At 39.3% G+C, this 13,506-nt stretch overlaps 1 protein-coding gene across 1 annotated transcript in view; it reads right to left on the bottom strand.

Moving 5' to 3' along the window:
- Window positions 1–13,506, bottom strand: part of LOC126473265 (enoyl-CoA delta isomerase 1, mitochondrial-like) — a 73,829-nt gene that overhangs the window by 45,006 nt on the left and 15,317 nt on the right. Inside the window, exon 4 of the mRNA XM_050100217.1 lies at window positions 6,097–6,243. Coding sequence (XP_049956174.1) covers window positions 6,097–6,243 — 147 coding nt within the window. The remainder of the gene's footprint in view (window positions 1–6,096; window positions 6,244–13,506) is intronic.

Below are 13,506 nucleotides of genomic sequence, written 5' to 3'. Positions count from 1 at the left end.
AACCTAATTTGGTTTTACAGAGAGTAGCTCTTTGGCACTGGTCCCTTACTCAACTTGCATTTATTACAAAGCTCTCTCGCAGTGCAAAGTCCTTAGTGTCTCAATAAAAGTGCAGGCGACTCCCATATATTCTAAACGTAAAAAAAAAGAGACACACAAATTACAGACCAACATCCTTAATTTCAGTTTGCTGCAGAGTTCTTGAGCATATCCGAAGTTCAAATATAATGAATTTCCTTGAGAGAGAAAAAGCTAGTTTCCACAAATCAACACAGATTTAGAAGGCGTCTTCACATGAAACTCATCCTGCCCCTTGGTCGCATGATATACTGCAAACCACAGATGAAGGACAGCCAGATTCCATATTGAAACTTCCACGCAGATTAAAACTGTGTGCAGGACTGAGACTCGAACTTGGGACCTTTGCCTTTCGCAGGCAATTGGTCTACCATACTTTTAGAGCACTTGCCCATGAAAGGCAAAGGTCCCGAGTACAAGTCTCGGTCTGGCACACAGTTTTAATCTGCCAGGAAGTTTCATATCAGCGCACACTCCGCTGCAGAGTGAAAATCTCATTCTGGAGATTCCATCTTGCCAGATGTGGCCTGAGCTCCCAATTGGTGCACATTGACAGTGCAGAAGGATACGTATACAGCTTCTTTTCTGTGTTTACTTAGTAGATTCTTACTTACATTGTGTGTAAGTTCCATATAGGAGGTATAATTTCGAGTTTAAGTTACTGTAATCGTAGATTCAGGCAGATTGTAGCGCAGTCGTTAGGCATTTGCACAGGTTAGTTCATACATTCTTTTTTCCCTTGTGTTATCTAGGCATGGACTCTTGTTTCAGTAACTATAGTTCAACATCGATTAGAATGGACAGGGACTGTGATTGCTGTGTTCAGATGAGGGCGGAGTTGGCATCCCTTTGCTCACAGCTGCAGGTGGCACTGACTTCGATCGCCCAGCTTGACGCTGTTGCCAATGGGCACCACTGTGGGGAGCCGGACTTGGGTATCACGGGGATGTCAACCTTGTCCCGTCTGTCCCCAGATCGGTCTGCCGCTGTGGTTGCCCCGGTTGCTGCCCGCAGTGGGGCTGAGACCTCGCCTGTGGTTGATTGGGAGGTCGTTCCAAGGCGTGGCAGGCAGCGAAAGACGTCCCCAGAGGCTGATCAGAAAGCCTCCCCGGTGCGTCTGACAAACAGGTTTCAGGTACTGTCTCTGGCTGAGCCAGATGCAGCTGCCTGCCCTGTTTCAGAAGATGTTTCTCTGCCTTCAAGGTCCGGGCAATCACAGAGGGTGGGTTTATTGGTAGTTGGGAGCTCCAATGTTAGGCGCGTAATGGAGCCCTTTAGGGATATGGCGGCTAAGGAGGGGAAGAAATCCAGTGTGCACTCTGGGTGGAGTCATTCCTGATGTGGAAAGGGTCCTTCCAGATGCATTCAAGAGCACAGGGTGCAGCCAGCTGCAGGTGGTGGCACATGTCGGTACTAATGACGTGTGTCGCTTTGGATCTGAGGAAATTCTCTCTGGATTCCAGCGGCTATCTGATTTGGTGAAGGCTGCTGGTCTTGCTTATGAGATGAAGGCAGAGCTCACCATCTGCAGCATCGTTGACAGAACCGACTGCGGACCTTTGGTGAAGAGTCGGGTGGAGGGTCTGAATCAGAGGCTCAGACGGTTTTGCGAATGTGTTGGCTGCAGATTCCTTGACTTGCACCATAGGGTGGTGGGGTTTCGGGTTCCACTGAATAGGTCAGGAGTTCACTACATTCAGCTGGCGGCTACACGGGTAGCGGAGGCTGTGTGGTGTGGACTGTGCGGTTTTTTAGGTTAGAAGGCCTCGGGAAAGTAAGGGGTGGGCTGCAATCTCAAAGGATGCATGGCAAATACAGGACGTGTTTGGATCAAGGAACAGTCGGAATTGTAGTTGTAAATTGTTGTAGTTGTGCTGGGAAAGTCCCTGAGCTTCAAGCGCTAATAGAAAGCACAGAAGCTGAAATCGTTATAGGTAGAGAAAGCTGGCTAAAGCCTGAAATAAGTTCTGCAGAAATTTTTATGAAGTCTCGGACGGTGTTCAGGAAAGATAGATTAGGCGGAATTGGTGGTGGAGTGTTTGTGTCTGTCAGTAGTGGTTTATCTTGTAGTGAAGTCGAAGTAGATACTCCGTGCGAATTGGTATGGATGGAAGTTATACCTAACAGCCGACCCCCATACTCTGATGATATAGTTGCTGAACAGTTCAGAGAAAATTTGAGTCTCGTAACAAATAAATACCCCACTCATACAGTTATAGTTGGTGGGGACTTCAACCTTCCCTCAATATGTTGGCAAAAATACTTGTTCAAAACCGGTGGCAGGCAGAAAACATCTTCCGAGATTGTCCTAAATGCTTTCTCCAAAAATTATTTCGAGCAGTTAGTCCACGAGCCCACGCGAATTGTAAATGGTTGTGAAAATACACTTGACCTCTTAGCCACAAACAATCCAGAGCTAATAGAGAGCATCATGACTCATACAGGGATCAGTGATCACAAGGTCGTTGTAGCTAGGCTCAATAGCGTTTCTTCCAAATCCACCAGAAAGAAACGCAAAATAATTTTATTTAAAAAAGCGGATAAAGTGTCACTAGAAGCCTTCCTAAGAGACAATCTCCATTCCTTCCGAACTGACTATGCAAATGTAGACGAGATGTGGCTCAAATTCAAAGATATAGCAGCAACAGCAATTGAGAGATTCATACCTCATAAATTGGTAAGAGATGGAACTGCCGAATGGAATATTCCAGAATTTGAAACACGAACAGCTGCTAGCATGAGTTTCTAGAAGTAGATACCTTAGGGGTTGCGAAGCAACTCAAATCGCTTGATACGGGCAAGTCCTCAGGTCCAGATTGTATACCGATTAGGTTCCTTTCAGATTACACTGATACGATACCTCCCTACTTAGCAATCATATACAACCGCTCGCTCGCCGTTAGATCTGTACCTACAGATTGGAAAATTGCACAGGTCGCACCAGTGTTTAAGAAGGGTAGTAGGAGTAATCCATCGAACTACAGACCTATATCATTGATGTCAGTTTGCAGCAGGGTTTTGGAGCATATGCTGTATTCAAACATTATGAATCACCTCAAAGGGAACGATCTATTGATACGTAATCAGCATGGTTTCAGATAACGTCGTTCTTGTGCAACGTAGCTAGCTCTTTATTCGCATGAAGTAATGGCCGCTATCGACAGGGGATCTCAGCTTGATTCCGTGTATCTGGATTTCCAGAAAGCTTTTGACACCATTCCTCACAAACAACTTCTAATCAAGCTGCGGGCCTATGGGGTATCGTCTCAGTTGTGCAACTGGATTCGTGATTTCCTGTCAGGAAGGTCGCAGTTTGTAGTTAATAGACGGCAAATCATCAAGTAAAACTGAAGTGATATCAGGTGTTCCCCAGACAAGCGTCCTGGGACCTCTGCTGTTCCTGATCTATATAAATGATCTGGGTGACAATCTGAGCAGTTCTATTAGGTTGTTCGCAGATGATACTGTAATTTACCGTCTAGTAAGGTCATCCGAAGACCAATATCAGTTGCAAAGTGATTTAGAAAAGATTGCTGTATGGTGTGGCACGTGGCAGTTGACGCTAAATAACGAAAAGTGTGAGGTGATCCATATGAGTTCCAAAAGAAATCCATTGGAATTCGATTACTCGATAAATAGTACAATTCTCAAGGCTGTCAATTCAACTAAGTACCTGGGTGTTGAAATTACGAAGAACTTCAGCTGGAAAGACCATATAGATAATATTGTGGGGAAGGCGAGCCAAAGGTTGCGTTTCATTGGCAGGACACTTAGAAGATGCAACAAGTCCACTAAAGAGACAGCTTACACTACACTCTTTCATCCTCTGTTAGAATATTGCTGCGCGGTGTGGGATCCTTACCAGGTGGGGTTGACGGAGGACATCGAAAGGGTGCAAAAAAGAGCAGCTCGTTTTGTATTATCACGTAATAGGGGAGAAAGTGTGGCAGATATGATACGCGAGTTGGGATGGAAGTCATTAAAGCAAAGACATTTTTCGTCGCAGTGAGATCTATTTACAAAATTTCAGTCACCAACTTTCTCTTCCGAATGCAAAAATATTTTTTTGTGCCCAACCTACATACGTAGGAATGATCATCAAAATAAAATAAGAGAAATCAGAGCTCGAACAGAAAGGTTTAGGTGTTCGTTTTTCCTGCATGCTGTTCGGGAGTGGAATGATACAGAGATTGTATGATTGTGGTTCGATGAACCCTCTGCCAAGCACTTAAATGTGAATTGCAGAGTAATCATGTAGATGTAGATGTAGATCTCTAGAAATCTGTTTGACAGTGCCACACTGCACACATACTGAATAGACTTTCAGATATATAACTCATACTTTTTAAGTAGTTGGACTGTGTCTCCCTGAATGACAAGGGTTCATCAGAGACAAAGGTACCATCATAAAAGCCCTACCGAACTATGATGGAACTGTCTTGTTCTCTTAAGTACAAAAACGATACAACATAAAGAGTGAGCTTCACCCTGCAACTGCCTGTTAACAACACTGTAGTGTACAGCAAAGTATCATTGCCAAGTGACTGTCGGAGGGTACAGGATGATGGACAGAATTTCTGTACATTGTGATGAATGGAAGTTAGCTCTAAATAAGAGAAAATTTAAGTTAATGCACATGAGTAGGAAAACAAACCTGTAATTGTGCTGCTTAACACGGTTAGGTCAATTAAATATATAGGCGTAATGTTGGAAAGCAACATTAAATTGAACAAGTGCACAAGGTTGGTTGTAATGAAGGCAAATGGGTGACTTTAGGTTATTGAGAGAATTGTGGGAAAGTATAGCTCCATTTATAATCTAGAACACATAAAGAGCATTTTTGTGACCATCCTTAAGTACTGTTAGAGTGTTTTGGATCCCCAGCTGGTCAGCTTAAAAGAGGACATTGAAGAAACTCAGAGATGCTGCTAGGTTTGTTGTCAGTGAATTAGATCAATGTGCGAATATTACAGAAATGCTCCATGAACTCAACTAGGAATACCTGGAGGGAAGAAGAATTTTTTTTTTGTGAAAGATTATTAACAAAGTTTAGAGAACTGGTATTTGCCACAGACTGCAGAATGATTCTACTGCACTCAATATACATAATGCATAAGGACCATGAAAATAAGATAAATTATGGTCTGAATGGAATCATCTAAACAGTTGTTTTTCCTTCTTTCTATTGGAAGTGGAACCGGAAAGGGTAATAGTGACACAAGGTAATCCCATCATGCAATGTATGGTACCCTGAGAAGTATGCCTGTAGATGTCAATGCTAAACAATATTTCAATTGTGTCCAAAAGAGGTCTTCACTAACAGCTTCTAGAAGCTTTATAGACATTGCCAAAGTGCATAATGAGTGATGGAGATTACACTAAAAATGAATAGAGATATCTTATGCTTTATAATATAATTCAACTTTTGTTCCTCCTTCCACACACTTTTCACTAATACCACATCTCATTATCATTCTTTGTTACTCTTTCTTTATTGTTACCTGTTCATTGCTTTTCAGTTGTCTGGATGAAGACTAGTTGGATAAACAGAGAGAGATTTCATCAAATGTGAAGTAGTACTGGAGCCTGTCCAGTAACATTTTAACTAGTTTGAATTCATATTTCATTGTATGAATTTGTGACTGCAATATATGAGTTGGGATATTGATAAGCAACTTTCCACAAGACTGAGGAAAACACTTGAAAAGGTACTTTTACAAATTGTTGCAGATAGACATCTCATCTCTTTTAGGTTACTTCTATCAATCAAATCACACTATCTTCCTGTGTGTATAAGAGAAATAGCAATATGTACATGTAAGCCTGGGTTTTTATATTTAAAAAAAAAAAAAAAACACTGTAATCACAGCTCCAACAAGAAGTAAAAATTTAGAACAGAAAAGGCTGTACTATTATCATGATAATTTTGAACAAAATAAAATTACATAGTTGTTTGGTTTTAACAGAATGGGAAAAAAATGTGTTGGGTTATGAAAAACAGTAGTATATCATACTAACATTTATAGCAGCAACAGTTGGGTACGGAGTACTATAAAGTTTCAGCCACATGTCTTGCAGTGCCGTCCAGAATGCTCTCACTCTATCTGCTTTTGGCCTGTACATTTCCATAATATCCAAACCAGCACTGAAAACTGTGGGGAAAGCCTAAAAACCAACACAGATTAAAGCCTTAAAATTTTATTTGTACATAACATATACAAGTACTTTATGAACAAAGACAAGTAAGTTGCTACAGGTACAAAATTAAAGCTATGATAAGAACTACTCAGAATGCATGAGTGTATAAGTAATTCCTGATTTTGCTCTGTTCTCTAGCAACATTTGGATGTTTATGACATGGTAGATGATGTCATAATTCAGTACACACTTGCATAAATATTAATGACTACAGTCTTCTAACACTTGCATAGTAATAGGACAAACAACTGTTTCAGTTATGGGAAATCATAAGATAAAAGCATAAAGGAATGTTTCTCAGTACAGAGTAGTGTCTAACAGAAAATTTTATACAATTCTCAGATACAGTGCAACAGATATCTTCCCATTTGTAAACATTATCTTTTAGCACACTCAATGGATGTAAATAATGTAATACATTCCAAAAACATTAATAGCCACCATGGAACTTGTGATCAGCCTGCTATTCCAAACCACAAGTAATACAACAAACTGCTAGTTTTGAATGTCCTGTTAGTAGAAAATCTACTTTTCAAGTTGCTTCCTACCCTAAGAAAATGGCAGCTCTGCATCAGTTTGTCTGTAAATGTGATTGTAATATTTTTCACGGTCAATGGATATGTCATGACAAATAATGGTCTTCTGCATTTATGATATTTTATTTATTTAATATGTTATATTAGTTACTCCATACATTAATCACTCTAGTACAAAACACTCCATTCATTAACCACTCTAGTACAAAACAATCATTGTAAACAACAGCCTTCTTTACACAATTTATTTCATTTGCAAAATGTAATTTGGACATTTACATTTAAATTAAAATGTAATGTGTAAAACAATGTCCTCAAGTAGAACAAAAGAATTTGTGAAAGTACAGAGGGAGTTCAAAATGTTTTGCACAGTTGTCTCTAATTTTTTTTTATTTTTTGCAGGAGGAGAATGAAAGTTTTTCTGAACACACTTGGAACATTTAGCTATAAGTTGGTATATAAAAGTAGATGTCAGGTTGTGACAACGGTCGGTGATTGAGTTCCTCTTCAAGACCGGCGATGACTCTGCCACATCGATTCACAGGAAGTTGCTCCCTGCTTAGAGGAAGGACACTGTGGATCGCAGCAGTATCCAGCAGTGGTTGCAAAGGTTTAAAGAAGAGGATTTCACTGTACTGGACAATCCACAATGTCATAGACTATCGACGGTAGTGAGTGATGTGAATAAGGAGACCATTGATCAAATCATCCAAACTGACAGATGTGAGACAACATGACAGCTTGCTGAAATGACTTGTTTGTCATTGGGTAATTTTGGTATCACTGGTACAGAAAAACCTGTGCACATTGGGTGCCTAGATTATTGACAAGAGAAATGAAAACAATGAGGAAAAATGTGTGCGACAGTCTCATGAAGACCTTTACTGAAGAAAGGAAACAGTGTTTTGACGGCGTCATTACGCTGGATGAAAATATGGTTGTTTTTGACCGAACCTAAGAGCAAAACCCAATCCATGGAGTGGCGTCATACGGGTTCCCCTCAGAAGAAGGGACCAAGACTTCCACGAACAGCAGGCCGAAAGGTGATAGCCTCCTTCTTCTGGGATCAGTGTGGTGTCATTTTCATTGACATTTTGGAACCTGGCTCCACAATTAACTGGGACCATTACTGTTTGTCATTGGACAAGCTGCAACAGGCCATTAAGACCCACAGACCACAGCTTCAGGGTCAGCTCATCAGGCTACACCATGACAATGCCAAAACCCATACAGCCGTTATGACACAGGAGAAAATCAGGGAAATGGGTTGGAAAATTGTTCTTTATCCTCCCTACAGTCTAGACTTGGTTCCGTCTGATTTTTACTTCTTTGGTCATCTGAAGGCCCACCTGCGTGGTAAAACATTTGATAGTGAGAAAGACCTTATTTCCTGTGTCAAGCAATGGTATAAAAGTCAATCCCCAGAATTTTACCAAAGTGCATTTACATCATGGAAAGAATGTTGGGCCAGATGCGTAACAGCTGATGGAGGCTACACTGAGTAGGCTCAATGTGTAGCTAAATGTTCCAAGCATATTCACAAAAAATTTCATTCTCCTCCTGAAAAAAAAAAAAAAAAAAAATTAGAGACGACTGTGCAAAACTTTCTGAATTCACTTTGTATTATCTCAGAAGACAAACTGATATGACTAAATTATAAAGCAACCAGGCAGCTAGCTGGTGTCACAAAGTGAGAAGAGGGGCCCCTATACACAGCAGTTGATGAACAATGTGATTGTGTATCATTCACTGTCATTGAAATGAGTATCTCACATTGGATTAAAAGCAATAGAGCATTCATGTCAATTGAAACAACATAAGGTACAATTTACGAAATAAATACATTATTATTTCATGAGGAAGGATTGCATCAAGATTCAAAGGCATCAACAAATGCACTGGTAGAGTTGTCAAAGTGCTGTCACTCCAAGCACATGATTATGTAATCTGGAAAAAGTAAAATGCTTCCAGAATGCTCTGAAGAGCATAGTTGGCTCGATTGTGGTCAAGTTATAGACAGTGAATTGATATCCCTCTTGAACCCATGTGGAATGCAACAAAGGAATTTCCTTATTTGTAATGTTCTGACCTCCTCCTACAAGCTGATCTTTATATAAAGTACAGTGATATTGTGGTAATGGGTAGCTATAATTTTGTTAGTGGAGACCTAACTAACTTTCCTTGAGCCTTAATTTTTCTGCAAACTAAAAAGTAGATTTTTATGCAAAATAATGAACAAGACTTGGTTGTGGCCTGGTGCAGAGCATCATCAATTTCAGTGGAAGTTATTCCAATTCTCAAATCAACAAAGGGTAATTATATAACATATTATTTTTGGAGTTAAACTTCCAAATGCCTCTATGTCAATATGACATTAGAGGAAAACTGAAAGTAGCAGTACTATCAGTGTAATGTTCTACAGACACATGGCACTGTCTATGTTTTGCTGCAGAGCAGCTATGGTCGATCACCATTTTTATATAAATCCTGGTAATGACTTCAATATGTTTGAGGGACTTGTTATTTGTCATTCTGAATTCTTGAACTACAGCTTCAATTTTCTTGTGCTACCTTCAATAATAAAGCATTATTCACTACAAAGTTCATTGTGTGATCATCAAATGTTGAAGCGATTGTCACCGGTTTTTAAATTCTGGCACTCTTAGCTTCCAATTTTGCCCGAGAGAAATGGAATGGATAGACTTGATTGCGATCAGTCACATCCTAGACACTGTCCTTTAGTTTGAAGATTGCTAACAAGATTATGTATAGCATCCAATGAGCTTTTTTAGGATTTAATTTAGCATCCTTTCATCAAGAGCTCTTGAAACTAAACACTTTCTGGAAAGAAATTGCTGGAATGAGGATGTTTGGCTGCTTTCCACAGAACAGTAGTGATGAACAAAACTACATACCAGCAGTGAAGGGACCAAAAGTGCTCTTAAAAATACATGTATTATGAGCATTAAAATCTTGAAAAGGAGAGGTGTAAGTAGAACTGTCCATGAAGGAAACTAATAACCTGAATTACCAGATGGTCCTAATGATATGCATGTACATAAACTGCCATCTATATTACTGAACCATCAAAACTGTCTTCAAATCCAGTTGCAGGCTGCAAGAAAGTGATTTTCTGAGTTGCATGTAATCAGTGACTGAATTTAAAAATTTAAAATATTTTCATAATTTACTCATTAAGAGGTACAATCTTGTGTTAAAGGTTCACCACAATAAGTAAAGTATTAAACACAAAATAATCATACAAAATAGTTTATCGCTTCCTATATATTCTTCGTTCATGCGGTAAAACTTCAGCAACAATCACAAAATTTTAATTTATGACCTCTTTATTACTGACTTAATTCACAACACAATTTGCTGACAGTATACACATGTACCACTGAGTGTACCTGTAAAAGTATATTGTCATATGACATGTAGTTCTGAAGATTTGATATCATAAACAATGAGATGCGTGAAAAACTAGCTTTTCTTAAAAAAGGAGGGCAAATTACCCAAACTCTTTTCAAGAGATTATATCATTAAACTGTAATTTAAGACACTGCTTTTATAATTTACTTTTGCTACAATCGTGTCTAAAATAAACAATTGGACACTATGCACTGTTTACCAAAAAGGACTTACAAGAACATACAAAGAGGTCATTCCATGTCAAATTCTCTAATTTCAGAGCTTTTTCCTGCTTGATGGTCATGGATTTCAGTGAAATTTGATGTGAACATTCACGCATCTGCAATGAACACTGGGGAAGTTTAACATTTTTAGGAGCAATACTGGCCGAGATATAGTCATTTGTTTAACTCTGCGCATAAATTGTGCAGAGCAGGCGTGACTTTCCGGTGACAGCTTTTTAATCTTGGGCAATAGTTTGTTGAAGGAAATGAAATTTGGCCATATTGTACAACTTTATGCATTGTTTTAAGAATAAAGTGAAAAGAATTTTATGAGTGATGTTCAATGAGAAATTTTAGGCAAAAATCACCCAAAAAATATCAAAGTTTGTCTTCATATATCTCAAAGACTAAAGACATGATGACGGTGAACTTGGAATGTAGTAATTTGACAAAAACAAGATTTTCAAATATAAATGTTCATTTTTGTACCACTTTCCAACAGTTAATAAATCAAGTGCAAAGTTGAAGATTTTGCAAAAATGGTCTAAAAGGTGGTATTTTCAAATGAGTCTGCAAAAAAAAAAAGTGTTCTATAAAACTCTCCAAACTGGGCTCATTAGGAAGGCCGTAGTTTTGAACCACAAAGCAAAGTGTAGTTTATTATCCAATATGGTCTAACAATGCTACATAAATTGAATCGAAGTTTCAAACAAAAATCACAGAACAAAAAAATGTGAACTTAAAATGCTTACATCTTGTAGAGTTAACGAATGTAGAACATGAAACTTAATATGCACTAGCTCATGGCAGAAGGATGTGGAATATAAAATTTCATTCACCTGCTATTTTCTAATAATTTACAAATCTGTCAAAAAGATGATGACTTTTTCAAACAGTGAAAATGTGACTCCTCTTTTACAAATACCATTTTCTATTAAAGCTCCAAAACAAGTTTTGTGCAAGACAATGTGTTTGAAGCTCCCTGACTCCCCTCAGAACAGTGGGTTTAATTTCTTACATGTGCTATCAATGCTACATAAATTGAGACAAAGTAGCTGGAGAAATCGTACTGTGAATAAAGTTTTGACTTTGGCTCTTACAGCTCATTAAATAAAGGCATGTTAAACATGAAACTTTGGATACAACAACCAAGCAACATAAGGTTTTCCAACACAAAACATTGTCATTCACATACTGCTTTCCAAATTCCTACAAAATCAGTTTATTATATCCATCATAACCGATACACGGAATTTAAACTGGAAACATCTTTTTTGATAGAACTGTGTTGAATGTGCCCAGTTTTGAGTCTTCAGCTAAATATTAACAACAACACAAAAAATACTTCTCAAAGTATCTTCCAAAATGAATCAATTAACATTACAGATATTAAATACTTCTTCAGAAAATTTACTGTGGCAACAACAGCTATTCTTGAACACTATACTAGACAACACAGTCTTACAAAATGTCAATAATTGGAACACAAATAATCAAGCCCTTGCTGGATGAGATTACTGGTACAACAAAAGTTAATGTTCCGACTATGGAACACATTCATTGTGAACGCCAAGTCCGTGTCTAGCGCGAGTAGTGAAAAAGTAGTTGTTCCTGGCTACAATCCCAAAATGATGACAAAGCTTAGATGCACCAAGCTAGCAGAGTCCAGTCCGCAGGGGCATGACGGTGTGGCTGAAGAGCGGCGGTTGACGGTGATCTGGGCAGTGACAACGGCGGCAGATCTGGTGAAGATAATTGGTTCCAGGCTGGTGATGTCATTGCCCCCAGGAAAGCTTAAACCCTCGATGTCTAGAGTACTACACCTTAGTGACTGGCTGGGTTGCGGACTTAGATTTTGGTGCAGCCACCGGTGTTGCCCCCTGATGGTCTACTTGCTAACCTCTTGGCCCTGCCCAACTTCGAGTGGAGCTGAGGGTGTTTGAATTTTGTGGCCAACAGAATCTGGCCATTGGCATTCCATAGTGGATGTGCCACAGTACAGTTCAAAAATATTTTCTGTAAATGGAATTCAATTTGCTGCCAGAAAATTTGTTTCCAACAACTGATTTCAAAACTAATCACAGTTGGAAGAACATGTTTTCAAGCGCACAGAAAATCATGTTTGAGTTCGTAATGTGCACTAACAATACTTGAAAATGACTGACAAATTTGAGGGAATGTACCATGGCAACAGGCTACATTGCTGCAACCAGTTGTCCATATTTCATTGCATGTAATTTCTATTTTTAAATTGACTAGTAATATCTCACTATATTATGTTGGTCATGGTGAGATTGTCACTACCCATTCAAGAACATGAAGTGGGAACCCCAACACCACAGGGTTCATGCAATACCAGCCATGGGTGGGTTTCTTCATCCCAGTTGCCAAGCCTGTAATTTGGTTTCCCATTTTAGGTTCCAAAGAACTATGAAATTATTAATTTGTTGTTCAAGATGCTGCTCAGGTGTTTCGCTGGGAAAATTTGCAAGCTTTCATAGCTTATTATGATAATGGGGGGTATGTTGTAAACTGTTTGTTGTTGCATTATTTCAGATCACTTGCAATATGTGTATTTGAACATACATTGACTTTTTGTTGACTCAAACAAAGCTCACTAAAATCTATTACTACACTGATGCCTCAGCTGCACAATATAAAAATTATAAGAATTTTGTCAATCTGTGTAGCCACAAAAATGACTTCAAAATTGATATGGAATAGAACATTTTTGACACTAGCCACAGAAAATCACTTAAGTTCGGAACGCATCAGCACAGTGTATAACAACACTGTACTATTCAAAATATCCACGGGTGTGCTGCCGGTCTAAAGTGTCCAACGGGCACAATATTTCGGCGATCATACATGTCGCCATCATCAGGTGAACTGACGGACTGAGCTCCTGTGAACGTGCCGGCACGGAGATCCGTACGCTATGGCTGCTCAGAGGGAACTGGGTTCGGTCGCGGCGGCGGCTGATTTAAATACCCTCCGCCCGCGGCGCGCTCCCTCCGCCGTCCGCGCCCCGCGCCATGGTCGCGCGGTGGAACAGATTG

The sequence above is a fragment of the Schistocerca serialis genome, chromosome 4, assembly GCF_023864345.2.
Source record: "Schistocerca serialis cubense isolate TAMUIC-IGC-003099 chromosome 4, iqSchSeri2.2, whole genome shotgun sequence".
In the NCBI taxonomy this organism is placed as follows: domain Eukaryota; kingdom Metazoa; phylum Arthropoda; class Insecta; order Orthoptera; family Acrididae; genus Schistocerca; species Schistocerca serialis.
The sequence above is the reverse complement of the archived record's forward strand: the minus strand, read 5'-3'. Positions and strand labels throughout refer to the sequence as shown.